At 39.4% G+C, this 26,530-nt stretch overlaps 2 protein-coding genes across 3 annotated transcripts; one reads left to right on the plus strand and one right to left on the minus strand.

Moving 5' to 3' along the window:
* Nucleotides 1-4,331: 4,331 nt before the first annotated feature.
* On the minus strand, nucleotides 4,332-13,827 carry LOC131537554 (5-hydroxytryptamine receptor 3A-like). 2 transcript variants are annotated; one of them, XM_058771091.1, is made up of 9 exons: nucleotides 13,532-13,827; nucleotides 13,132-13,301; nucleotides 12,952-12,996; nucleotides 12,707-12,816; nucleotides 10,111-10,283; nucleotides 9,836-10,002; nucleotides 5,945-6,155; nucleotides 4,815-4,940; nucleotides 4,332-4,730 (listed from the first exon to the last, which is right to left on the minus strand). In XM_058771091.1, the coding sequence occupies exons 1-9, from the start codon at nucleotides 13,569-13,571 to the stop codon at nucleotides 4,453-4,455; spliced, it is 1,320 nt and encodes a 439-aa protein (XP_058627074.1). In that variant the 5' UTR covers nucleotides 13,572-13,827; the 3' UTR covers nucleotides 4,332-4,452. The 2 variants fall into 2 exon arrangements, with proteins under 2 accessions (XP_058627074.1, XP_058627073.1); XM_058771090.1 differs by having other exon boundaries at nucleotides 4,815-4,949.
* A 3,153-nt stretch (nucleotides 13,828-16,980) lies between these two features.
* LOC131537604 (nematocyst expressed protein 3-like) lies at nucleotides 16,981-23,301 on the plus strand. Its single transcript, XM_058771179.1, has 2 exons — nucleotides 16,981-18,340; nucleotides 20,621-23,301. Exons 1-2 carry the CDS (start codon nucleotides 17,901-17,903, stop codon nucleotides 20,769-20,771), a joined length of 591 nt encoding a protein of 196 aa, XP_058627162.1. The 5' UTR covers nucleotides 16,981-17,900; the 3' UTR covers nucleotides 20,772-23,301.
* Nucleotides 23,302-26,530: the final 3,229 nt, after the last annotated feature.

Here is a 26,530-nt window from a genome sequence, read left to right on the forward strand (position 1 = left end):
TAGGTAGCATTTTTCGCTATCGATTTGTGCTGCCTATCTTTTTAATGGGAGGTAGCACAATCTGAGCGGGTAGCACAAATCGTCGGAACACCGGATCTGGGCCGACTTGCACTGCAGCAGACGCACAGCTCCTGGAACGCACTGCCAGACCATAACCGTGTTACGCTTTGATCTGATAACATGAGCGTGGAAAAAATGCGCACCACATAGGCCTACGCACTGCAAACGGAGTGTGTGTGTGAACCTGGCGTTATGTGTGTGCGCTTCCAGTGTGCATGAACGCACGGTCTCCAGGAGAGCATGCGAGTGCTGAGTGGGTTAAACACTGGCAAGAATGAAAAAGAAATGCAATTTATAAACTTTAGTGATCACAGGGATCCCTGGGTATTAAGACTCGTATGGCTTAATATATTGTATATGATGTCTCTTACTGAAACATGTAGTAGAAAACCCATGAAAGACTTACGTTATTTAATGTCAAGCCCTGGAGTCTATGTCCCAGACGGCCCCGGCCCAATTTAAACCCTAACTGTAGGATGCCACTTCTCTCTTGAACAGATATTGGTATAAGGTCATATTTATTGTGATGCCAAACCTCCCCCATCATATATTTATTATATATTTACATTAGAGAGTCAATAAGAATGACAAATAACACCTGGAGACACACATCACAAGAAAGGGGATTATAAAGCCTTTAATATTATAATGACTTACAAATTTTGTGTAAATATACAATTAAAATGTAAAACATAATCCTTAACAGCTAGAGGGAAATACTGCAATGAACAATGGCAGATATTTTGCTCTGTTTATCTGTCACAGAGGGGATATTCGCACAACATTTGCTTTTAATGACCATACAAGTTCATTGAAACCACCAAATATGAGGAGTATTACTGCCACACTTATGTTCAGTTTTGGTCGTCATCTTTGTGTTTTGGTTTAGTCTTTCTAGATTACTGTTTGACCTAGTCTATTTAATTTTCATTAATTATTCTATGTAATGGTTGTGTTTGCTTATTATTAAATAACTGTTTGTAGGGTTTGATATGTAAATAATTTAATTTAGCTCAAAGGGAATCATTTATGATTTTACAGGGAATTTGAACAGAATCACTGTTTCACGGCTGATCACTGAGTCGGCAGCGATTCACTGAACGAGCCGTATAACATCAACTCTGCACTGGATATTAAAATCCAAAATATAGTGAAAACACTATTAATAAGCACAGTAACAAGATCGGCAGTTTAAGACATTAACTTGTAAGCACAAAACACAAGATACTTCTTTTCAATATAAATAAGACTTTATTTATATAAACCTAAGACATAAACTAATCTAACACATGAACACACGCATTCACACGTTGCAGAAAGAGAGAAAGGATGAGTTTAGAGAATGAGAGAGTGAAATCCCAAGTTTATAGCAATATGTGCTATCGCATAGACCTGAACAACCATCAATCACTTAATTAACCCTCGCATTGAGTTTCTCAATGAGGCTAAAATTTATTTAAAGGGGTGGTTTACTGCTTTTTTTCTTTGCTTGATTGTGTTTATGGGGTGCAATATAACATGTCTTCGTGTTTCGTTTGTTAAAAAACGCCTTATTTTTCATATATTTCACCTTTATTGTAAGCCGCTTTCTCCTCTGTCATTTGAACGACCGGTTGACTTCCTGATTCTCTTAAACCACTCCCTCAGAAACAGGCGATGGGCTCAGATTGGTTAGTTGGGCCGGTGTGTTGTGATTGGCTAAACTGCGTACCGCACATTGTCCGGAAACTTCACGCCCATCACCTTCACGGGCGACAGCTGCATGTGCTCCGGTCAAATGTAAATAATGGTGTCAATATTGCCGTATCAGTTTGAGCCAGAATCAGACCCAGAAAGCGGTAATGAAGAGAGTCGAGCAGAACCTCTGCAAGCACGGCTCTTACAAACGTTTCTGAATGAAGTTTGCTGTTGTGATTACATATAATTGTTTGAAGTTTGTACACGTTTGTCTTATACACACAATAGCATCAAACTAACTGGCTACTATAACCAAACAGCGTTGGCTTGTGTTTACGGTCTTGATCAAATCGAAAAATTACGTAATAAAGTATACATGGACAATACATTTACAAAATTAGTACATAATTACAAATTCGTGTCCAAAATGTTTGTATGCGTTTGTCATAGACACACGAAATAGCATTTAACTAACTGGCTACTAAAGCCAGCGTTGGCATTTGTTTACGTCCTTGATAAAACTAAAACATTACGTCTGAAATTATACATGCAAATACATTTAAAATGATGAAATCTTACTTACAGGTTGTGGCCCAGCAACTGCAACTGCTGCTGCGGTTGATGGGTTTTTTACGTATGCAACCCGGGAAGTATCTCGTTGTAGTCCCATAGGACTCGTTTTTGTAGGCATTAAACTTCCTGATTTTTAAAAGACGATATCTCCGCTTACGTTCAACTTTCAGCGCAGCAACTTTGCAGATACTGTTCATGCACCAACAGCAACATTACACACTATTTAAAATGAAAAAAGTGAAATCGCAGTAAACCACCACTTTAAATGCACCAGCTCAGTTAGAATATGGAGGTACTTGCTTGCGTTGCCTTTGTGTTACAGGGATTCCCTTCTGTTGTCGTCGTCGTTGCAGGAAAAGGGGTTTCCCAAGTGCTGATTGGCTGGAAGTTCAGTCGTCGTTGAAGGGATGTCTTGGGCGTTGGCTGAGGATGCAGAGTTGGTCTGGTTGACGTTGTGAGGCGGTCACAGGCCCGATTTGAACTCGGAGACAAGGCGTGGCGGCAAAACTTAAACTGAAAACACGAAACTCGCAACGGAAAAAAACTAAAACAAAAGAAAGAAAGGGTGTAACGAGACTAGGTGGTTTTTCTGCTCATCGTGGTGTTAAGTAGCAATTGGCCTGTAGGCCAGAGCACGCTCAAAGAGCGCTAAAACAGCGTCAAAACACAGTGGCGAGAAGAAGGGGAGATTTGATGGTGTCCTGAGTTTTTAATCTTGGCTTTTGGGACACCTCCCAACTGGTGTGTTGACCAATTAGTTGGACTATTATCTTAGCTAGGGTTGTTCCTTCCATCATAAATCAGCATGTTATCAGTCACATGGTCCAAATTTTACACACTCTTGCAATGTATACTTTTGGATGTGATTTCTATAACCAGAATATGATACATTTGACAAAGAATCAATTGGAAGAAACATTTCAAGCTAGAATTGTCAAACTCATACATACCAAACACGACTAACCCTTAAAGTCATTCAATAGTTATTAGAAAGACATATATAATATGTGCTTAAAACATGATAATCTAATGTGTGGGTTACATACATAATATAGTGTTATGCCTAGAAATGTCCTTTTAGGATGATTTTATATACATATGGGGCAGACTCTGGGCCCGCTGGGCCGTTGAAAGTACTGGCTCACACTGGCCTGCACTGGCCCGACAGTGGAAAAGCGGCTAATGGTAAATGTTTGGCACCCTGTGCTGCCATGCACTTCACAGTTTTTATTTATTTATTTTTATATTTTTTTGGTAATGCTGTTGTGGAGTTTTTAATCATCCTCTGCTGAGATCTTGAGAAATGTAATGTCTTCTTATTTCAATTGATTTCATCTAAGGCTGTGGTTGTATGTTGTAGTTGGTGTTTCTCTTTTGAATGAGGCATTAATATAGCGCTTTCATTGTGTATTGCTGTACACCCAGAGTGCTTTACAATCATGAGGGTGTCTCTCCTCAAACACCAGCACCAGTACAAACAGCAGCCACAGTACAACGGCACCAGTGCGCTCACCACACACCAGCTTCAGCTGGAGAGGAGAGAGATAGAGCCAATTCAGTGGGTGGGGGTTATTAGGAGGCCTTGATTGACAAGGGCCAGAGGAGGGAATTCTCTTTACGAGAAGTGCCATGGGAAAAGTCGTTTCTTCAGTGATTCTGTTTGTTAACATCAGCTGTCTTCAATGTTGCTCAATCATCACTCAGTTAAATTTATATATATTTCTCAGATTAAACTTCATGACAATTACCTTTTATTTAAGGAAGAAAGTCTGAATTGATCTGAATGTCTGCATTTTTAAGGAAATTTAGCAGTTTTATAAAAATAAGTGAAATCATTCAATTTTACTGCATTTTCTCCGTAAAAAGACCAACTCTGTAAAAAAAAAAAGGTCAGATTTTTTTATTTTTTTAATGGACATCTCATGTTAACATTGTTTTTGCACAATAAATTCATGACAATTGCCTTTATTATAAGTTTTTATTTTTTCATTAACACATAATCAGTTAAATAACTGGCGTGATTGTATGGCTTTTTTTTATGGAATTGAAAGATAAGAAGAAACTTGAAATAAAAACCATTTCCATGAATATAAAACTAAAATATCAACCTGCATTCTAATAAATCACCATGAATAAAAGTTATTACTGTGTGCCATCATCTAATAAGACATCACTATGAAACCAAATCTTCCCAAGCACAGACAGAAACACAATAATGGTTATAATGTAAAGAACCAAAAAGGTCACATCTATGATTCTTGCCACTCTGGTCCAGCACAGAGATGCATTTTCTTGTTGGTTTTGTTGAGTTGCAGCCAGACACTCGCTGAGGATCTGCTTCAGAAGGTCCAGAGTACAAGACTGTTCTCCATTCTGATCTCTGACTGAGTCTGGAGAGCTCTGCAGGGATCCTATAGCATCTGTGAGATAAAACGTGGCTCTGGATTAACGCTATATTTCTTCACTATATTTCTTTCTACTATATTTCTTCTGTGTAACCCTACCAGCAGTTGTGGTTTCTAGTGATGCTGCTGATCTCTTCTTAACTCCTCTGGTCATCAGAAAATTCACAAGAATGGTCTCCAGAATGCTGATGCCAATTAGACTGAAAACCACACTGCAGTAAATCCCTGTGAAAACTTCACAGTTCAGTACTACTTAGTTCACAGTCTTTGTAACAGGTTTTCAGCAATACATTTCTAACATTTATAATGTGTTTAGAAACAATTCCCTGAATTGCCTTTACACGGACTTTAATCAAACACTCCCGAACAAGCTAATCAAGGTCTATAGTATTGCTAGAAATTTACAGTCAGGTGAGTTTGATCAAGGTTGGAGCTAAACCCTTGCAAGTGTTTACAGAGATTTATTTTTAGCTTCAACTTTGCATATTAAAATAACCTTCTAAATGTCTGTTCAGTTGTCCCCATAACAGATGACTCAATATAATTTGTGGTGCTTCTAATTAAGTGATAAAAAGCAGTTGCAAATTTTGTACAAAATAAATATACTTATCTTTGCACCAATAAAATGTGCAACACTTTGTTACTATCAAATTATTTGTAATATCTAATTATTATTAATATTTAACTATAGAAAGGTTTCCGTGACCTCTCGCGAGATCTCAGCAAAAAGTCTCACAATTTATTCCAAAACATGATGCATGATGGTATACACTAAGCCTCGAATACTTCTCCGGAGCGGTATTCAAGATACTTAGTGTGTATTAAGTGCACTAAGCTTTGGCGTTTTTAAGACCTAGGACAGTCTTGTTCACTTACTTCCTGTCACATGCACGCCAAGACCACAAGTGTGGTTATTAGGATAGGGCATCAGGAGGAAAGTGGATCTCAAGGACTTGAGTTGAGAACATCTGAACTATTCCATATGCTGCTCAGATATGCTAATGGTTCTGAATTGTAACAAGCTGATGATCTGGATCAGGTGTTTTAAATAAGGAATACATACAAAATGTGCAGAGCAGTGGGTCCCTAGGACTGTAATTGAGAACCACTGAGATATGCTGTTGCATATTTTGTAGTTTCTTTGCATAAAGTGTAAACGGTAGTTACATAATATGTGCACTATGTGTAAATATTGTTACAGTGGCATCAGCAGTTGATGTTAGACTCACCAATCAGTGGGATTTTATCAGCTGTAGAGGGCAGCGTGTCATTAAGAATCAACAGCAACACAGAAATAGACAGCAGTAAAGTCACTTTAAAGCTCAGCTTGTCTGCTCCACTTGCGTCAATGAAGAAGGACATCACATCCAACACAAGGAAAAAAAATACTGGCAGTATAATGTTGATGACATACAGCAGAGGTCTCCTCTTTATGGTGATCTGCCATATAGAAACAGAAAACATCTAAACGAGTGGTTCTCAGCCATGTTACTGGAGCCCAAACACCAACATGCAGGGGCACCGCTACGGATTCTGGGCCCCCTGGACAGCATATTCACATAATCATAACTATGTTTGATCAATTTAGCCTTCTCAAATCATCATGACTTGCCTAAATTAAAATCTATAGATATAACCTGAAACAGTTCAAGCATCTAACAATGTTTAAACGTTAAACCTAGATAAATGTGCGCTGCATCCAATAGTTTGTGCGGAGAGTGGAAGCTAAAGTGCAGGACATGGAGGCACCAGCGCATTCAATTGTGTTTATACATAATTTTTGCTCATAAAGGTAAGAGTAATACATCATTCGGAACTGTAAAGGGTCTACTTTTATTTGTGTGCACTCACAATATCAACAAAACGTCGTGCTTTTAAGAAAACGATGCGCTTTCTGCCGTCTCGTCTTGAACAGGAGCGTGTCACAAAAATGAACCGAAAGTCAGCGAATACATGCCTCACAGACATGATAAATATATCTATAGAAAGCTTTAAATTACTACTTAATGAAATAAATCAAATCGAAAACAAAAACTCTTTCATTATAATCCACGAAGATGCACCTCTCTCTAAAGGCGCGTCTAATGAGGAGACTGTCAGTCCTGTCTTGTGTTTCCCCTCCTCTCGTGCCCTTATTTGGTCTTCCTGTTCCTGTTCTTGTTTGTCATCATTAGTTTATTAGTCCCCAGCCCTGTGTTAGTAATTGTAGTTTGGTGTCCTGCTTTCCTGTGTTCAATTAAAGTCTGTGTTTTGAAGAAACTCCTGGTCCCCGTGTTTCCCTGGCTCCAGCAGGACTGTGACAGAACAACCGACCAAACCGTAACCTCTTCCGTTTTTCCCCCCGTTTTGTTTTCCACGTTTTGTCAGTGTTTTGTTGTTCCTGTTTTTTTTGTCCCTGCGGCGATGGAAAGCGCCGCGCAGATCTTCGTCCTTGCCCGCCGGGATCTCCCGTTCTACGAGTATGCAGCCGAGTTCTGTCAGCTCGCGAGGGGAATGCCGCTGGAAGGCATTATCCACCTTTTCCGGCTCGGAGCCAATCTCCACCAGCCCATGGAGCTCCCAGACACCACGGGACTGTGTTGTAGAGAGGCTGTTTACCGGTGTCTGGGAAGTGTCCGGGCCCGAGCCAGAACTAGCCCGCTGTCCGCGGCCCCCCCTCACCAGCCGCCGCTCGCGGCTCTCCCAAGCGGGGAAATTCACACCGCCGTTCGCGGTCCAGGCAGGCCCGCCGGCAGAGAGTATGGCAAGCTCGCCAGCAGAGAGTATGGCAAGCCCGCCGGAGAATCGCAAGTGCCCGCCAGTGCCTGCTCCTCGCAAGTGCCCGCCAGTGCCTGCTCCTCGCAAGTGCCCTCCAGTGCCTGCTCCTCGCGGGAGCCCTCCTGCGTCTACGCTCGTCCCGTCCAGCTCTCCGTCGTTCCCCTGGTCCTGTCCAGCCCTTCTACATCTCCGCTGGTCCCGTCCAGCACCGCACTTCCAGAGTGCCCCCCAGTGCCTGCGCCACAAAGGCACCCCCAAGAGTCTCCGCTGGTCCCGTCCAGCTCCGCGCTGCCAGAGCGCCCCCCCAGTGCCTGCGCCACGAAGGTGCCCCCGCTGGGCCCGTCCAGCTCCGCGCTGCCAGAGTGCCCCCCAGTGCCTGCGCCACAAAGGCGCCCCCTAGAGTCTCCGCTGGTCCCGTCCAGCACCGCGCTTCCAGAGCGCCCCCCAGTGCCTGCGCCACGAAGGCGCACCCAAGAGTCCACTCCCCCTGAACCCCAGCCCAGAACTACCTCTAATTTCCTAATTTTGAAGAAACTGCTGGTCCCCGCGTTTCCCTGGCTCCAGCAGGACCGTGACAGAGACGGCGAGTCAGGATCATCATCTTCAACTTTGCGACACTGACACAGAAAACACTAGTTTATTAGTAAATAATTCAAATATCTCCTTACTATTTCCCCCGGACACATTCATGGTAATTATTTTTGCTGGGGCTTTGCAACAAGTTTCAGACTATTGTGTGTATTTGAACGCATAACTCTTCAGCTGCGCTGACTGCGCGCTCTCTGCTGCTGTGGGACTCTAAACACCGTTGAGCTGCTCTTCACAGTCGCGGCACGGTCTCGTGTTGTTTCCACCAGCGCGGCAATTTTTTTCATCACTAATCGATGGATGTCTAAAATATAAAAATAAGGAGAAGCCTAAAACAGGCCCGAGGCCCGGCCCGCGACTGAACTATGATGTGAAAATTGGCCCGATCGAAGCCCGGCCCTAGGGGTGTAAAAAAGTCAGGGCCGTCAGGCCCGGGCTGAAATGCAGGGCTCTAGCGTTCCCCTCGGTAGAAATCACGTTTCCCCCTTGGGGGGGCCCCCCCCATCGTCTGGCCCTTAGAATCATCCTAACTTCCCCCCCTCCCATATGGCGCCCCTGCCAACACGTGAGGTGCATATATACTTTTCTGTCAATACAGATACTGCATCCATTGCATCCAACATATTTTCTGACTGACACGCTCTCAACTTGGAAGCAGGGCTTAAAGGAAAGATACATTCCAATTTGTGTACTTGTGGACTATTCTATTCCATTTTGTAGTATAAAGTGTCTGAAAGGGCCTTCCTCACTGACAAATCCAAAAAAATTTAAAATAAATAAATACCCACTTCCCAACTAGAACAACCATGAGACGCCAATGTTACTGTTATACAACTGGGATCCAGCCAGATTTGTATTAAGCTTTCATGGAGGCCCCACATACAGTAGATTAGACGAGATGGGTTAAAACATGAACACTACTGTGTGTTTATATAATCCACAATACAGAGTTTTAAAAGTAACACTGAAGCATATTTCATCTAATGCCAAGCACACACAAATTTTCAATAGGAAGAATCGCCAACAATTTTGTCAGGTCTACAAACTACATTTCACAACCAGACACCTGCGAGAAGTAATGCAGGAAACAATGTAAGATCATGTGTAAGACAGGATGTTTCACATGAGACTGGATTTCTTCTTGTTAGAAATTGAAGCCTGTAAGAAGCTTGCAATACTAGTTGTCTGTATGCTGGTTTGCATCAGAAAAAAAAGAAGCCATGCACTATCACATGGTGTAGCTGATTGGTTCTCTTTTTTATCAGCAGCCTATGAGCTTACTGCTCAACATTCAAATACTTTGCTAGTGCTTGCCGTAGCAGTTCCCTCCACCTTCCCCAGCTCCACCTGTATAGATCTGCTACGAGGTAATTCATGTTTGCTATATGGGGGTTATATGTGCAGCAGCAGTGTTTCTTACATGCTCACAGCAGCATGTTGTGGATGTATTGGCAGCTAGCAAGTCTCTGTACTTGCTCTGCTGCTGCTGGCAGTGTAGCAGCTTCCTTAGCTATTCCTCCAAGACCAAACAAATTAACATTGACATGTACATTACCATGCTAAACCCTCCGAATAATATTTAGTGAAGTTTTGTCCACGCATCAAATGAAAATAGCACAGACTAAGAGATCTCAAGATATCAAAATGAAGATAGATTAAAAATGAGAAATCAATACTGTCAATCCAGCCTTTTAGTCATTGATTTTTGGTTGAGTTTTTATCATTGTCATGTATTTAAAATTGTCTTACAAGTTGTCATAACTTGTGCACTGTACCTGATATATGAGCTGATCCTTCATATCCCATTCATATCCCACAGAAATATTAGACTTATCAATATTTATATTGACGAGCTCCCACTCTCCCTGGGCCTGAAAACTCTGCTTTGACTCGTGGGTTACCCAGTTTGGATCCGTGAATGTTAGAACTTTAAGCTCCTCGACTGTGGAAACAGACACAAGAATTGTATTAATTTATATTAACTGAAAAAAAAAATATTAGAAGTAATCATGTTTGTTTGTCAACCCTGATTCATAGGTTTCTAATGTACTTGAATATGCTGAAGATTGAAGCGTCATATTGCAGCTGTGTATGTCAAATGGAAACTTGTGCAGGTCCATCTTACAGGCTGAAGTCAGAGCTAAAATGTCAGACAAGACTGTATAACCATAATCGTAGAACTGCAGATATGGAGACTCCTTTGTTCCAAACTCTGTCTTGATGCTAAATGGACAAAGCATTGATGATTGGAGACAACAGGTACACAAAACTAATCAAACTTGTACAGACTACTGAAATACAAAAATGTTATGTCATGAAACTTTAAGCTGATAGGTCCTTAACTCAATCTATTAGTAAACACCAGTGGTGTAGTGGGGGCCATACGCAAGAATACGCTGTATGCTTACTTTTTTCCCCAGGCTGTTTGCGTATTAGGTCTTCTAAGGATCAAATATTTGCATATACCCTCGGTATACCCACTTGTTTTGTTGCTTCGCAAATCCGTAATCTACTATCATGTAGCTTCCCCTTTAATGGTGTCCCATACAGTTGTGTGAAAGTCGTGATTCTTTGTTGTAATTGGTGCATTATCACTTTTGTCATTCTACCTTTTCCCGCCCCTCACCGACTGAGTGTGCGTGTCCGCTGCAGTGAGACAACTCCACTCAAATGCCATCGAGAGCACCGGGACATTCCCGGACCGGTGGACCGGTCGAGTAGTGAGCTGATCGCCCAAATTAGGCACTGTTTTTAAATTACAGCGAGCTGCAAAAAGCAAATACTCCAAAAAGTGTGAAGTGGTCTGGGGCGCAACTGCACATTTTCCAAGGGGTATGCAAGATCAGTGTTGGCGCCCCCCTGGATTCTAGTAGCCTCTAACACTAACTCCCGCAGAAAACTTTCTGCAAGTCAATGACCAAAAGCACATTAAGTAGCATGTGCATGGAAGGATACAAACTCACCAGGAGTGAAAAAAGTGACAAAGATTTGAGCCCCCTTCCCCCGTATTCAATACCATATAGGGTATTGAAATATATATATATATATATATACAAATTAATTATATTTATATATATATATATATATATATATAGTGTAGTAAAAAAGAGCAATTATGAGTAAATATTTAAATGTATTTTTTGCAAAATTCTTTCTATTTTTCACACTAGTTTATGGACACAGAATGGATTTTCTGTTGTTATGTGACAATGTTTTCTAGCTGCTGTCTTTCCGCGGTTGAAACACTCATTGAGTGATTACACGAGACACTATACATTCAGTAAGTTGTAGTGTATCATTCAGCATGGATCCAATGTTCATTCAATGTTTATTTCATGCTAATAAGAATGCACTCCTGCTTCGCTTGAACTGAGTCAAAGCGGGAGCGCGGATGATCCGTCATGCCACTAAAAAGCTCCAAAACGATATTTATCGTTTGAAATTCTTAATAAAACTAACAGAATTTGAATGCTGAGACTTTGTTTCCGGTTATCAAAAGTGACCTGCTCTGTCATGTCCGTCAGCTCGTTGTCTGTTTACGTTCAGTGGAGACTCTCCAAAATGGCACCAGGGTGACGCAGAGGAGACGGATTGTTGAATAAAAAATAATCTCGTAGCTTCGTAAAATTACGGTTGAACCCCTGATGCCACATGGATTATTTTACCGATGTCCTTACTATCTTTCTGGATCTTGATCATGTTAATTACATTGCTGTCTATGGGAGGGTAACCCTTTAATAATTGCATTCATCACAAGCATTTAAATGAATTGAAACATTATTATCAGAGTTAAAAAAGACAGATAAATGTTTATAAAGTTTTATACATAAATTATTGTTTATATTAGTTTTATTATAGTATTTATTTATTTATTCTTTTTTTTTTATTTTAATCATTAGGACCCCGCAATACTTAAAAATACACAAAAATCTTTCAGCTAGGCACAGCAGAAATTTTCACATTTAAAATGCCCTAAACCTAACAAAAAACTTCATACATGTATCTAATCTATAAAATAAGCAAAAGTTTTTACCCAACAAACATAGTCACTCATTAAACAGTGATCTAAAAGAAAAAGGTAGCATTACACTAACAACATGTAACATTATACAGTGTTTTCTTCAATGTTACAGTGTTTTCTTCTAAATAATTTAATCTCTAGAGTATTAGAATTCACTACAGTATATGTTGCATACATGGTCCATGTTTACATTACAGTTCAAAATTCTTATTAAATTGTTCCCTTTTGTACTGATGGTAATGAATTAGAGAGACTAAGAGCTGTGTAGGTGTTCAGCTACATTGAGTTGTTTTTATAGTATTTAATCTTTTAGATTTGGAATATATTGCAATATGGTATTACTGCAGAACTGTATCTTATTCAAAATTGCTGTCTTATTCGGTTTTGTAGGGTTTCATTATAGGGTTTTAACCCATAACAGTTCTGGAAAAGGTATGTAAATAGTATGTAAAAAGTATGTAAAGTTGTATCTGAATAAGAAATAATAATAATAATAATTTCAAAGATGTAGCGATTGAATGTATTTTGTACCAAAGCAATGGAAATTTATTGAGAAATGAGCCCCAGTAATTGTAATAAAAAAAGGTGAAAATACCTAAAATAAAACAAGAAGTCTTTTTTATACCTTTCTACTATGACAATGTCCGGAGTCCAAACCTTGTCTTTCCGGCCTGAAAATGTACGCATTTCACAAAACTCATTGCTGTTCCATCCCATATTTCTATTCATCCAAGCCTGCAAAGTTGTGAGTTTGAAGTTCACAACGATTATAGGAAAATCAAATATGACCTCTGATAATACATGACAGAGTTTTGTAAATTGAATAAAACCTTGCGAAATAAGCATGAAATAGGATTTTAAAATACTTACAGTTATCAATCTGACCTGTGTCATGAGGCTTTGGGCTTTTTCATTCTGTATAAAATAAAATAAAATAAAATAAAATAAAATAGAATTAATGAATCAATCAATCAATCAAAAAAGTGCTGATGAAACTACTGTTTGACTTTCCATAATGACCTGAATGAGAAGGTAAATCATTGGACTCACCACATCTATGATGGAGGACACATATAGTTCCATATAAACATGGGTACCATCCTCGTCATAAAACGGCCGTTTCTGATCGCCATTCTTGTCCAAGCCAAGATGTACAAAAAGTTTGTCATAAGCTGCAGAATATTCTGTTTGATTGCAGTTTTCAGCATCAGACACCAACCCTTTACAAAGCAAAATATTTTCAATGTGACAAATTCAGTTATTTGAACTTATAAAGTTTAGTTGGAATATAAGATATAAAAAAGTATAAGATTTACCTATTTACATTAACTGGCATTAAAGTATCATAGTTATTATTTAGTGTGATATTTACAAAGCCACTGAATTATTTTTTAGAGTTTGGAAATTAATTTAAATGAGAATGAAAATGTTGTCAACCAACTTTACTTACCAACTGAGGCAAGAGCAAACATTAGCCAGTGGAGGTACATGGTCAATAGTAGAAAAACTAAATTCTGTGTGAACAAATCTAGTCACTGAGATACTTGTTCTGCAGAATCAGAATTCATTTTCATATTTATACAGCATGAGTGAGAAACATGCCCCACCTCCCCAAATTAGTGTTTATTTCTGATCAGTAAGCTTGAAAAATAACTCCTAGTGAGACACAATACAGGAAAGTAATTATAATAGTCAAATATTTAATGTAATCACACATCTACCTTTAAAACATAATCCTCTTAGGAGCAGCTGTAATATAATACGATATTCCTTAGGGACAAAAAAAAAAGGGCTTCACGTATAGCGAGTAACAGGAATTGTGTTCCCTTCCATCTCAAGAAATTACACAATGTCTACCAAACATCCCGAGCCTCTCACGTAGCAGCGCAATCAACAAATTGATTGTGTTGCTTGATAGGTAATTTGACTGATATGTAATCATAATTAAACAGTAACTGATTGTGTAATTCAGAAAAGTATGTCTCACCTTATTTTTATTATAAAAATATTTTCTGGTAGCAAAGTATAAATTCTGGCTATAAGGCTTAACTGTGATCTAAAGTTTCTACATTAAAGTTCAGTGTCCATGGGCCCTATTGTGCTGATGTAAAAATTTGGATTGGACTATGAATGACACATTAGTGCATGCTAAACAAGTGTACAATATAGAGGCCTTATTGTTTAATAACAGACAGAAATTAACGCCACAGTGTCTGCATCAAATGTGATCATGTATCACAGTCATAGTTCACACATTCCAAAAAATATCAATACTTATGTTGCTTGTGTAACCTAGGCTCATTGGGAACACATGCCTTTAAAACTTTACCTTTACACACAATTCACTGCAGTTTCCAGCTCAAATGAACACAGGGGCAGTAAAACAGCAACACCTTTTATTCCTTTTGAAAGAAATTAAGATTACAGGGGCAGATTATCAGTTAATATTTGATGCAGCTCATTTGTATGTATTTTATTTTGTGTGTGTGTGTGTGTGTGTGTGTGTGTGTATACAGTATATATCAATGAGGAAAAAAATATTTGTGATGTTTTTCCTGCTTTAAATTGGACACTATAACAACACCAATAAACATTTTCATTATTTTTTTATTTATTTTTTAAAAGTGTGTTGCCTCAAGGCAACATTGTACCACAAAGGACAAATTTAAACATTTGACATTTTCATGCAGAAAAAATAAATATATTTATTGTTAACATCAATTCCTTAAACCAAACAATTGTAATCAACATGTAATATTCACTCTCAATTAGATCATCCGAAGACGAATTGATAGAGACCAGACATGTTACAGTTAGAGTGATATTAACTAGTGATCTATCATAAGCATGCATAAAATAGCATATAATACACAAAAACATATACAAGAACAGTAATAATATACACAGTGACCTGAATGATATGTGTGTTCGTTCAAAGAAAGGTTTTTCTATTAATTAATTAGAGAAGAGTCAATTTTTATGGCATAATGTCTTTCCTATAGGAAAGAGGTAGTGAGATGCTCTGCATTTGCATTCCTTTGAGCAATAAAACTAGTGTTATCTGATGGGTTGCCATGGGACCGGGGGGCTGAAGTCCTTGACAGTCCTACTGGCACCGGGTATGTGTATTGGGTGAGGGGTCTGTGACTATTTGTTAATCTAATAACTAATTGATTTGTTAAATCAAATGCAAAATTGTGTGTCTGATTGGTCCAAATGCTACAGTGTATATAAGGAGTGTTCTGTTCAGAGTTTTTCTGGCCAGCAGGTGGTGGTAAAGCACCTATTAGCTGGTTTGCCAACTGCCAAAAATGCTTAAAAAGAAGAAGAAGAAGAGTTTTTCTGTGCGCTGTTAAACGTCATTCCTTGTTTGGTCTCCTGTGCTCCCTAAGTAGTGGTTCTGTTGGACTATTATTATTAAAGACTGTTTTGTTGAAGTTTATTTGATTTGATTTGATAGACTTTATTAATCCCACACCGGGGAAATTCACTTGTTGCTGCATACTCCACAAAACCAACCACAATACAATAGACAAAGAAACATACTGAAAAAACATACACCATACTACACAGTATTGTTATTGCAATTAAACAGTCTAACTGCTGTTGGAAGGAAGGACCTGCGATAGCGCTCCTTCTTACACCGTGGATGTACCAGTCTATTGCTGAAAGAACTACTCAGGGACACCACAGTCTTATGCAAAGGGTGAGAGATGTTATTGATAATGCACTTCAACTTAGCCAGCATTCTCCTCTCCCCCACCTCCTCGATGGTATGCAAAGGACATTCCAGAATAGAACTGGCCCTTTTAACCAGTTTATTAAGTCTCTTCCTGTCCCTTTCAGAACTTCCTGCTCCCCAACAGACGACTGCATAAAAAATCACAGAGGCCACTACAGTGTCATAAAAAGACTTTAACAATGGTCTAGACACTCCCAAAGACCTCAGTCTACGCAGCAAATGAAGATGAGTTTGTCCCTTCCTATACAGAGCCTCTGTATTGTTGGATCAGTCCAATTTATTATTAAGGTGAACACCCAAGTACTTATAAGTTGTCACCCTCTCAATATCCAGACCTTGAATGGTCACCGATGTAATCCTTGATGCCTTCCTACGAAAGTCTATCAACATCTCTTTTGTCTTGCTGGTATTAATACAAAGATGGTTTAATGCACACCATTTGACAAAATCAGCAATGACCCCCCGATATTCCTGATCGTCACCTTCTGATACACATCCAACTACAGCAGTATCATCCGAAAACTTCTGCATATGACAGCTGGTTGTGTTGTATCTGAAGTCGGAGGTATACAGTGTGAAAAGAAACGGAGCAAGCACCATCCCCTGCAGGGCCCCCGTACTGCAGACCACCATATCAGACACACAGTTCTGTAGCCTCACATACTGTGGTCTTTCTGTAAGGTAATTGATGATCCATGCAACCAAATGATAATCAACTCCAGCTCTCAATAGCTTCCCCTCAAGCAACGATGGCCGTATAGTATTGAAAGCACTGGACAGATCAAAAAACATGATCCTCACAGCGCTCCCTGCATCCTCCAGATGTAAATAGGATCTATGCATTAGGTAGATAATAGCATAATCCACCCCTATGCCTGATTGATAGGCGAATTGCAAGAGATCAAGCTCTGAGTCTGGACTGCAGACAGTTCAGAAGGATCCTTTCCATGGTCTTCATAAGGTGAGAAGTCAAAGCTACAGGTCTAAAGTGACTAGGCTCATTTGGGTTTACAATTTTTGGAACTGGAACAACACAGGAAGTCTTCCACAGGACCGGAACTCTTTCCAGATGAAGGCTCAAATTAAATATATGCATAACTACCTCACTGAGCTGATATGTCTTTCAGTCTTTCAGCACTCTCGAGGTAATACCATCCGAACCTGTGGCTTTTCTTGCCTTGATCTTCCTTAACTCCTTCCTCACTTGATCTACTGTAAAAGACATATTAGTGGAAGTTGAAGTAATTGATAATCCTCGTTGAGGATGACGGAAGGATGAATATGAATCCTGTGAACATATGTAATGAGTAGCAGTGGGGGGATGAGAGCAGGATGTTCCTAGATCTGGATTCTGGTTAGAGGGGGAAGGGAAGGGAAGAGGGCCAAAATCAAATCTGTTAAAAAACAAGTTGAATTAATTTGCCCTATTTTGATCACCAGAAATTACACCCCTTCCACTATCTTGATCATGACCAGATATTGTCCTCAATCCTCTCCAGACCTCCCTCATATCATTATGTTGAAAACGCTCCTCCACCCTTTCTCTATATCTGACTTTTGCTTTCCTTATCTCCCTTCTGAGTTGATTTTTCACCATTCTTAGCTCTTCTTTATTCCCCAATCTGAAAAGTCTCCTATTCTATGTTCCCTCGCTCCTGTGAAGTGTGACAGAACAGCGGACCGAACACAATGACATCAAATGAAGACTGGGTGCGCTGCGGCAGAGTGGTTGGACGTTGGAGAGAAATGTGGAGGAATTCCTTGCACTGTCCAACGGGGTGAGCTGGCACGACTCTGCTCTTGGTCCATGCTTTCTGTTGGGGCTGGATGATGAGATGATCCGCTGCGATCTTCCCATGTGTGATTTTCCCTTAATCGAGTTGGTTAATCTCATCCTTTATTTGAATTGTTCCGATTTCGAAGTGGAAGAAATAAAAGAGAATCTCAAGTCTCCTCATCCAGCCCCCTCAGGAGCGTGCCGTGTCTCCCCAGCTCACCTCATGCAGGGAAACCCCCTCATACCTCAGCCCGAGACCAGAGTCGAGAGATAGCTCCAGCCCCAGACCAGAGTCGAGAGATGGCTCCAGCACCAGACCAGAGTCGAGAGATGGCTCCAGCCCCAGACCAGAGTCGAGAGATGGCTTCAGCCCCAGACCCAGGCCCAGAGTGGGTTCCTATGCCCACGATCAGCCCAGAGAGGGCTTCAGATCCCAAGTCGAGTCGAGAAAGAGACTGTATTCCCAAGTACAGCCCAGAGAGGGCCCCTAATCCCACGTTCTGCCCAGAGAGGGCTTCTGATCCCAAATCAAGCCAAGAAAAGGACTCTGTTTCCCAATACAGCCCAGAGAGGGCTTGTGTTTCCCCGCCTAGCCCAGAGAAGGCTCCAATTCCCAAGTCCGGCCCAGAGAGGGTTCCGGTTCCCACATCCAGTCCAGAGAGAGATCCTGTTCCCGAGTCCAGCACAGAGAGGGCCGCTGTTCCCGAGTCAAGCCCTGATTGTGTTCTATTCGATTCCAGGTGTGTCTCATCTTTCCCTGATTGAGTTGTGTATTTAAGGAGTGTTCTGTTCAGAGCTTTGTCTGCTGTTGAACGTCATTCCTTGTTTGGCCTCATGTGCTCCCTAAGTAGTGGTTCTGTTGGACTATTATTGTTAAAGGCTGTTTTGTTTAAGTTTATATATATATATATTTTTTTTTTTATATAAATATACATATAAATAAAAAAAAACATGAATATATACATGTATGTGTGTATATTAGGGGTCGGCCGATTATTGGTGCCGATATTAAGCATTTTTATGATTATCGCATCGGTCATTTTCAAAACTGATTTGCCGATAAAATAATTTAATTTTGAAACGCGTTATTTGGCTCTGATGCAGCCTGTCGGAACTCACCACTCTGTGGCCTAGAGCAGTCTCCGCCCACCGCGCATCTGATTTGTTGGGAGTCACGAGTCCGACCAATGAACGTGGAAGGCTAAAGGAACTCTCACACTGAAAGCGCTTGCTAACTGGAGCTGCTTCAGTGATCACGCATCAGTGATCACGCATCAGCAGTCTCTCAAAGGCAGCAGCAGACGTTGCTGAAGTTGCAATAAATCACAATCCACTACACTGAAGTTGCAAAACTCCTCAATATTATCTATTTATGGTTTCCGTGATGGGATAAACGCGGACGGAATCGCGGAATCCAGTCATATAAATGGAATTTTCTGTATAACATGGAATGTCACGGAATTTGTTAAAGTTTGGATGAATTAAGCAAATGTAAGTCAGTACACTTAAATTGACTCACGCTATGGACTAGTATCTGTAAATATTAAACCGCAAAAACACTATTTAAATATGAATCCTGCATGTTCTGCGTGTCTCTGTATATGTGAATGGCACAGACGCGCAGTTTTGTTTACTACACACATAGTAAAGTACGCGACACTCGCTGTGTTTTCAACATCTGCCGTCTTACTAAATGAGGACATACATACATGAACAACATCCCCAGAACTGCTCTGAGAGTCACTTCATGAGCATTTGACTGTTTCACTTGAGTAAAACTATCATCATGTCATATACATGGGCTACAGAAACTTAGAAAGCTCTTCATGGCAACCCGTCAAAATAAAAGTTCGGTTTAGCTACTGCTATTACTACTATAACAATTATTACAACTTTTGTTTAAAAGAATAATCACACAATACTTTTACAAAACATTTCTTCCATGTTTTAATTTTAATAGTAAACCCCATTGTTTGTCAAAAAAATTGTTTAACTCTCATTTGATTAAAAGATAAATGAAATTAATGTTTTATGCCTTCATTTGCACTGCACTGTAAATTAAAACTAATGGAAATTACTGTCACATAGGCCAAGATTAGGACGACAGAAATTTCATTAAAATAGTTGTGGCGGTCTTAACAACTTCTACAATGAAGCTATGAAGACAATTAAATTATTAACACTTGTTATATACATTGTGCTTCTTTAAGTTAATCAGTTTATGTGCATTAGATGATGAATTGAATAGTCACCTCTTATAGGTTATGATTTAGTCATTAGAAAAAGAATTAATGAAGAATGATGAGAGGTTATGCTATCACACATACACTTTTAACATGTAAATTATTGAAGCCAAGTACCTGCATTTCCCCAAGCTGTTTAGCTATAGTACAGTATTCATAGGCTTAATCATGAAGCATACAGTGGCCCCACTTTTAACTCTCTCTTTATATTACCCTTATTGAAGATGGATGCATGGGGGAACACAAGAGTAAGAAGTGCAACTACACACTAAACAACCATTCCACGTTCAAAGTCACTTAAATCCCCTTTCTTCCCCATTCTGATGCTCAGTTTGAACTTCAAGTCGTCTTCACCACATCTAGATGCCTAAATGCATTGAGTTGCTGCCATGTGATTGGCTGATTAGCAATTTGTGTTACCAAGCAACTGAACAGGTGTACCTAATAAAGTGGCCGGTGTGTATATATGTGTGTGTGTGTGCATGTGTTTATTTATTTATTTGGCCATAATTATTTGAACAGTACCATTTTTAAATGGTAGTTTTCTACATAACATAGCGTGCCCTACTCTCATGCCCTTTCTGATAATTTTTGTTTTCTGTTTCTGATAAATTGTTGTTTTCTGGGGGGAAAAAATCGTCAAAGAGGAGTTTCACAGGACTGCAGTTCAGTAGTGTAGAAATTGGTTTAAATGAGACTAATCTGATAAATGATGTTCACTTGATAACATTTTGCTGTGACTTCTGGAAGTAAACTAATAATTAAAATTTTCTTCAGGATTTCCAGTGTGGTTGAATGCACTGATGACACACACATTCTCATCATCGCACCTTCCAAAAATGAACCTGATTACTGTATGGAATGGAAGGATACCAGATGGAAGGATAGTACGAGATATGCCATAAACACCACCACAGCTGTTAAATAAACACCAATTATTGACAATTTATTTGGTTATCTTTATTTCCTACAAATACAAAAGGCAAACCTTTTTTTTCTGTTGGATTTTAATATTCTTCCAATACTTGGTTTTGTGGCCATCTCCTCTTCATCTGTTCTTCATTATTTGAGCCTCTGCCATCTTGCCACAGGGTGAGTAGATGTCAAATGTTAATTTAATTACTCTAAGAAATTTAATAGTTTGTATTAGAGAACATTTAATTGTGTAAATAGAGCATTAGACTTGGAAAAAACCTGGAAAACCTGCTGCACATTGAAACCGAGTGAATTATATTTATTTAATATGACAAATGTTTGCAAAGCCATGTGCCTACACCCATGAACCTTTTATGCTGAAAGCTTTTCCTGATTTAATGAAATTGTTTTTATACTGCATTTTTAGCTGTTGACATATCTTTGTTTTGTTTTGTTTTTTTGCCCGTGGGTTACCATGAAAATGAGCTCCATTGATCATGGCTTTTCATAGTTGTGGTGTACACGCTTATCTCAAGAGTCAGCATACTCAGAGTTGATTGAACTAACTAAAAATGGGGGAGGTTATGTTCTGGTTTAGAGATCTCAAAATGAAATTTAACCAATCAGCTTCAAGCAATGCGACATATCTGTGATGCAATAAAGCCACTATGAGAGTTAAACTGGAGAGTTTTTCTAACTCCAAATAAAGAACGCTACATAGTAAAACATTTTTAAAGATAAAATCAATTTAATTTTAGAGATAGTAATACAAAAAGAAATAATTATTTATATAATACCCTTAATCCATTACAAAGGCCTGCTTAGTTTAATTGTAATTATTAAGCTTTTATTTTAAATTAATCTAAACATATAATATGCAATATAAATAAGTTTTAGAATCAATAGCTGTAAACATGACTACTGTCACGAATTGCCTGTCACCAGTCACCTGCCCTGGACTCCATTTCCCAGAATCCTCCCCTGCTCACACCTGGTTCCAGTCAGCTATCTCAGTCATCAGTCAAGATCACAATCACATGGATTCTATCACCCGCACATGATGTCTCCAATCAAGCCTCCCTACAAGAACACACTCAACCCAGTCACTCCTGGTTTGGTCTACCGTTCACATCCCAGAACCTAGCCAGACCATTGATTGTCTTACCTGTATGTTTCACTACCTCAGATGTTCCAGTTTCTCCACCGCTCCCTGGATTCCTGCAAGAGATTACAGTCACTGTCACTGCAAGCAAAGCTATCTGGACCTTGTCACGTTGTGCTTCACTCACCCCTCGTCACCTCCTGGTTGCTCCTCAGTCTCTTTATCAATAAATACCCTTGTTTGACCACTTACCTCTGTGTCTCCTAGCCTGTATTGTGACAACTACATATGAGTTTAGATTAAGTGTTTTTATACCTATAAATATTATAAACTAACTTTACAACTCTTACTTGCACTTATATGGTTAGATGTTATCTTTTAAGTTTTCCTCTTTCATGGATGGATCGTTTCATGATCGTGCTGTGTAAATGTTTAAATTCTTCATATTGTTCAATCTTTGGTAGTGAATCGCACTGACTCTTTAATCGCGTTTGGTCTTGTACTGTATCGTGCAGGGACATAAGTATCGCTTTTGATTCATCCTCTTTCCTAATACTTGTTTCACCTCCGTTTCAGTTTTTATAACCAATTCTTACTATGTGTTTCCAGATCACGCATCACACACTGTAGACAGCGCAATCCTAACAACCTGCTCACTTTGCCTGTGTCTGCCAATACATTACTTTCTTTTTCTATTGGTCTCTGGAATTGTCAACAAAGCTGGTTTCATTACTTCCATTGCTAGTCGTTCAAGGCTAAACCTCATGGCCCTGACAGAGACCTGGATCAAACCAGAGGACAATGCTACACTTGCAGCACTCTCCGATAATTTCTCCTTTTCCCACACTCTCCATTTGACTGGAAGAGTATAGGTACGGGTCTGAGTATAGGTACGGGTCTGCTCATCTCTAATAATTGGAAATTTACCATCTCTGAGTATCAACAGCTCCTTTGAAACACATTAGTTTACTATTACCTACCCTCTAAAAATCCATTTTGTAGTTGTTTATCGGCCTACTACTGTCATCCTACTACTTGTCCGCTTGATCCTATTCCATCTCATCTCCTCAAGCCATTTCTTCTTCAGTTTTACCTGCACTCACATCTTTAACACATCCCCTTCACACTGTAGTTTTAACCTCAGCATTTAAACAGGCTCGTATAACCCCACTTCTTAAGAAACCCACTCTTAACCCAACTCTTTTAGGGAACTGTAGAACGGTTTACCTTCTACCTTTCATTGCAAAAACACTGCCCTTTCATTACAAGTCTCTGCCTTTCTCACACAGAACAACCTCCTGGACAGCAACCAATCTGGCTTCAGAAGTGGACATTCGACCGAAACTGCCTTGCTCTCAGTTGTTGAAGCCCTAAGACTGGCACGAGCAGCTTCCAAGTCTTCTTTACTTGTCTTGCTGGATCTGTCTGCTGCTTTTGATACGGTCAACCACCAGATCCTCCTGTCAACCCTATTGAGAAAGGGCATCTCAGGAACCGCACTCCAGTGGTTTGAGTCTTACCTCTCAGCAGGGTAGAGTACGCAAAAACTGTACTCAAGTAAAAGTAAAAGTACTTATAGAAATATTTACTTCAAGTAAAAGTAATAGTCTGCATAGTTACTTGAGTAAGAGTAAAAAAAGTATCGGATAAAAAAACTACAAGTAATTAGTTACTAGTTACTTTGGATCATATACTGTAGTCTATTTTTATTTAGATGTATAGATAATTTATGTAATGTGTGTGTGTGTGTGTATACACACTGCTGTTCAAAAGATTTTTAATGTTTTTTAATGTAATTTATTTCAGTGATGCAAATCAGAATTTTCGTCAGTCTTCAGTGTCACATAATCCTTCAGAAATTATTCCAATATGTTGATTTATTATCAGTGCTGTTCTTTTTAGCTTTTTATTACGGTGGCCGAGAGAGCTCAGCGCATTGCAACTTCACAAAACATGCAAATAGAAAAAACACCAGCAAATTAAGAAAACATCATCAGTTTGACAGCACACACGTTGCAAATCCTCACAATGCAAACACAAATAGCGCTGCAAATCCTCACAACACATGCAAATTAAGAAACGGGCTGCACGGATCACAACGGAAATGTTTCAAGGGGACCCAAAAAAGTGGCTGGGATTTGCTTATTGTGCAGTGACTATTGGTCAGTGGAGTTGTTGGTGAACTGAAAGGTGAGTTTTATGTTTATTTTAACACCCTGATTGCATGATTTCTTTGTCTTTTGGATATTATTAGCCTAAATAATCTGACGAATTACACGATTAACGTTATTATATAAGATGGCTAACTTAATTTAATATCCTCAACTAAATATCATTTCTAGCTTAATGAAAATAAATTTGCAATGCTTCATTAATTGTTAAAACCAGGTCAAAATAAATTGCAGATTGACAGTAAGAATAATATTTTTTAATTAATCAAGCCCTTTTAGTAGGCTAATGAAAGAAAGGACAACGGACTACAAATACAACGTGCCAACTTCCGTCAACTTGTTTTTGTTTTTCAGATCAAAATGTACTGCCCTTTCTGTGGCTTCCAATGGCCGACTTTGCCAAGATTTTGCAGCTCATGTGGGCGAGATGCAAGTTTTGTCATAGAGAATGCTCCTAGAATTGTGGGTGATGACCAGGTGTCATGTCAGACTGTGGCCAGAGGTAATATTATCCTACTGTGATCCCTACTGTTCTGTCCATTAAATTATAAGAACTACACTTGGTTAATATTTTTCTCTCTGTTTCTGATTTTGACAAACAGACTTTATCACACATAATCACATGTATACTAATGTATTAACAATTTGAATCAGGTTACAGTATGACATACAGAACTAAACACAAATACATTGCACATGTTTTTTTTTTTCAACATCAACATGGACCTCCCAATACGACCTAACTGTTAAAAGTGGTACGCTTAAATGCCCGTCCAGTGCCAGTTTTACTAACTGGATTTGTGCACAAATTGAGATTAAATACATACACTTTTCAAACTGTATCAGACAGTTAACTTGTTTATTTCTTTGTTAATACTGATACATTTTTATGTTTAAGATTATATTTGTGGATTCCTGCATTCCTAATGACATTGTTCTCTTTTCCCTTCAGGCTCAGGAACTGTATTAGATGAAATCACAGAGGCAGGTCTAATCCATAAATACTTCTCAGAGGGCCATACATATGAAGTGATCCTTGATTTTCTTGGAACAAAGCGTAACATGTTCCTGAGTCTGAGCACCTTAAAGAGAAGACTAAGGAATGCAGGCTTAACAAGGAGGACAGACTATTCTCCCATTGGCACTTTGAATGCAGCTATAACACATGAACTGGCAGACATTGCGACAGAAGTATTTCCTGACGGTTAAAAGGGATGATGCAATGCATGCAATTCGCAGACTAGATCCATCTGGAGTTCAACTTCGCCATAGACGCAGGTTTGTCTGAAGAGGATACTTTATAGCAGTGTTGCCATCAGTGGCTGCATTGATGGGTTTTCTAGGAAAGTGATGTGGCTCAGAAATGGCAGCTCTAATAACGACCCAGGGATAATTGCTTACCATTACCTGCAGTGTGTATCAGAGTTTGGAGTTCCAGCACAGCTTCGCACAGACTGTGGGACAGAAAATGGCACTACGGTAGCCTCTCACTGTGCATTAAGAGCACAGCATACAGATGACTTTGCAGGAGCCCCCAGTCACATGTATGGCACTTCAACTGCAAATCAGCTAATCGAAAGTTGGTGGTCCTTTTTCAGAAAGCAAAGGTACAGGCCTTTTAAGATTAAAAGTCACCGCGCGTCACTCCCGGATAATCGGAAATGGGCAAAAAGGCGGGACGTGGGTGAAGCTGAGCTGAAACCACGCCCGTCTATAGTGACAGCAGTGCTGCCGTGCAAAGACAAAACACCATAACTTCGTTTTTGGTCGAAAATGAGTTATTGATCATTTTGGGACATTAATGACCTCCTTGTGTTTAAGTATCATGGAGAAAAGCCCCGGAGAAACCAAGGAAGAACACAGTATAACATCAGTTACCGCTCTTTGATTTTGTTTTTGAAAGCTCAAATTAAGTTACGGTGCTCTGCATTTGTTTGCATTCGTTCATCAATACTGTGCCAGCCTGGAGTTATACTGTATTCTGTCTTCTGTATTCTTTACAGTTATACTGTATTCTGTCTTTGTTTTACTGTCCGTTTAAATTACGGTGTGACTTGTGTATTTTTATACATCTGTCGGCACATCATTAGACAAACAAATTAGAAAGCGAGCTAACAAACTGCTCCATATAACAAAGCACTGTAAGCAATAACGACTAGATAACTTGGCAACAACAATTAATCGTAAATAATCTTTAATGTGTGTTTTTTTTTTGTTTGTTTGTTTTATAATGCAGATTATTCATTCAGTGCCAGCTGTCAGTCTGGGGCTGCACACTTCTGTAGCCTACGTGAGGACACACACACACACACACACACGAATCCACAAATGTACACAAAATCCACACAGGGCAATCCAGGCAAAGGCAATATGTGCATTGCTTCTTTGCTCACAGTATACACAACAAATAGCAAGTCCTTTGCAGAAGTGTTCTGCCTTAAGAATGTCCGTGAATATGCGGTTTTGTATTTGTGGATTGTTTTGAGACTGTCATTCCGC

This window comes from Onychostoma macrolepis, chromosome 03, assembly GCF_012432095.1.
Source record: "Onychostoma macrolepis isolate SWU-2019 chromosome 03, ASM1243209v1, whole genome shotgun sequence".
Classification (NCBI taxonomy): Eukaryota; Metazoa; Chordata; class Actinopteri; order Cypriniformes; family Cyprinidae; genus Onychostoma; species Onychostoma macrolepis.

Excerpts from the sequence above, each read along its gene's own strand:
- LOC131537554 (XM_058771090.1), bottom strand. The coding sequence starts at position 13,571 with ATGTACCTCCACTGGCTAATGTTTGCTCTTGCCTCAGTTG. Across the intron at positions 13,302-13,531 it reads GTTTGCTCTTGCCTCAGTTG|GGTTGGTGTCTGATGCTGAA; the intron begins GTAAGTAAAGTT and ends TGCTTTGTAAAG. Across the intron at positions 10,284-12,706 it reads GACATTGTCATAGTAGAAAG|CATCAAGACAGAGTTTGGAA; the intron begins GTATAAAAAAGA and ends TTGTCCATTTAG.
- LOC131537604 (XM_058771179.1), top strand. The coding sequence starts at position 17,901 with ATGGCTCCAGCACCAGACCAGAGTCGAGAGATGGCTCCAGCCCCAGAC. Across the intron at positions 18,341-20,620 it reads TGTGTTCTATTCGATTCCAG|GATTTCCAGTGTGGTTGAAT; the intron begins GTGTGTCTCATC and ends AATTTTCTTCAG.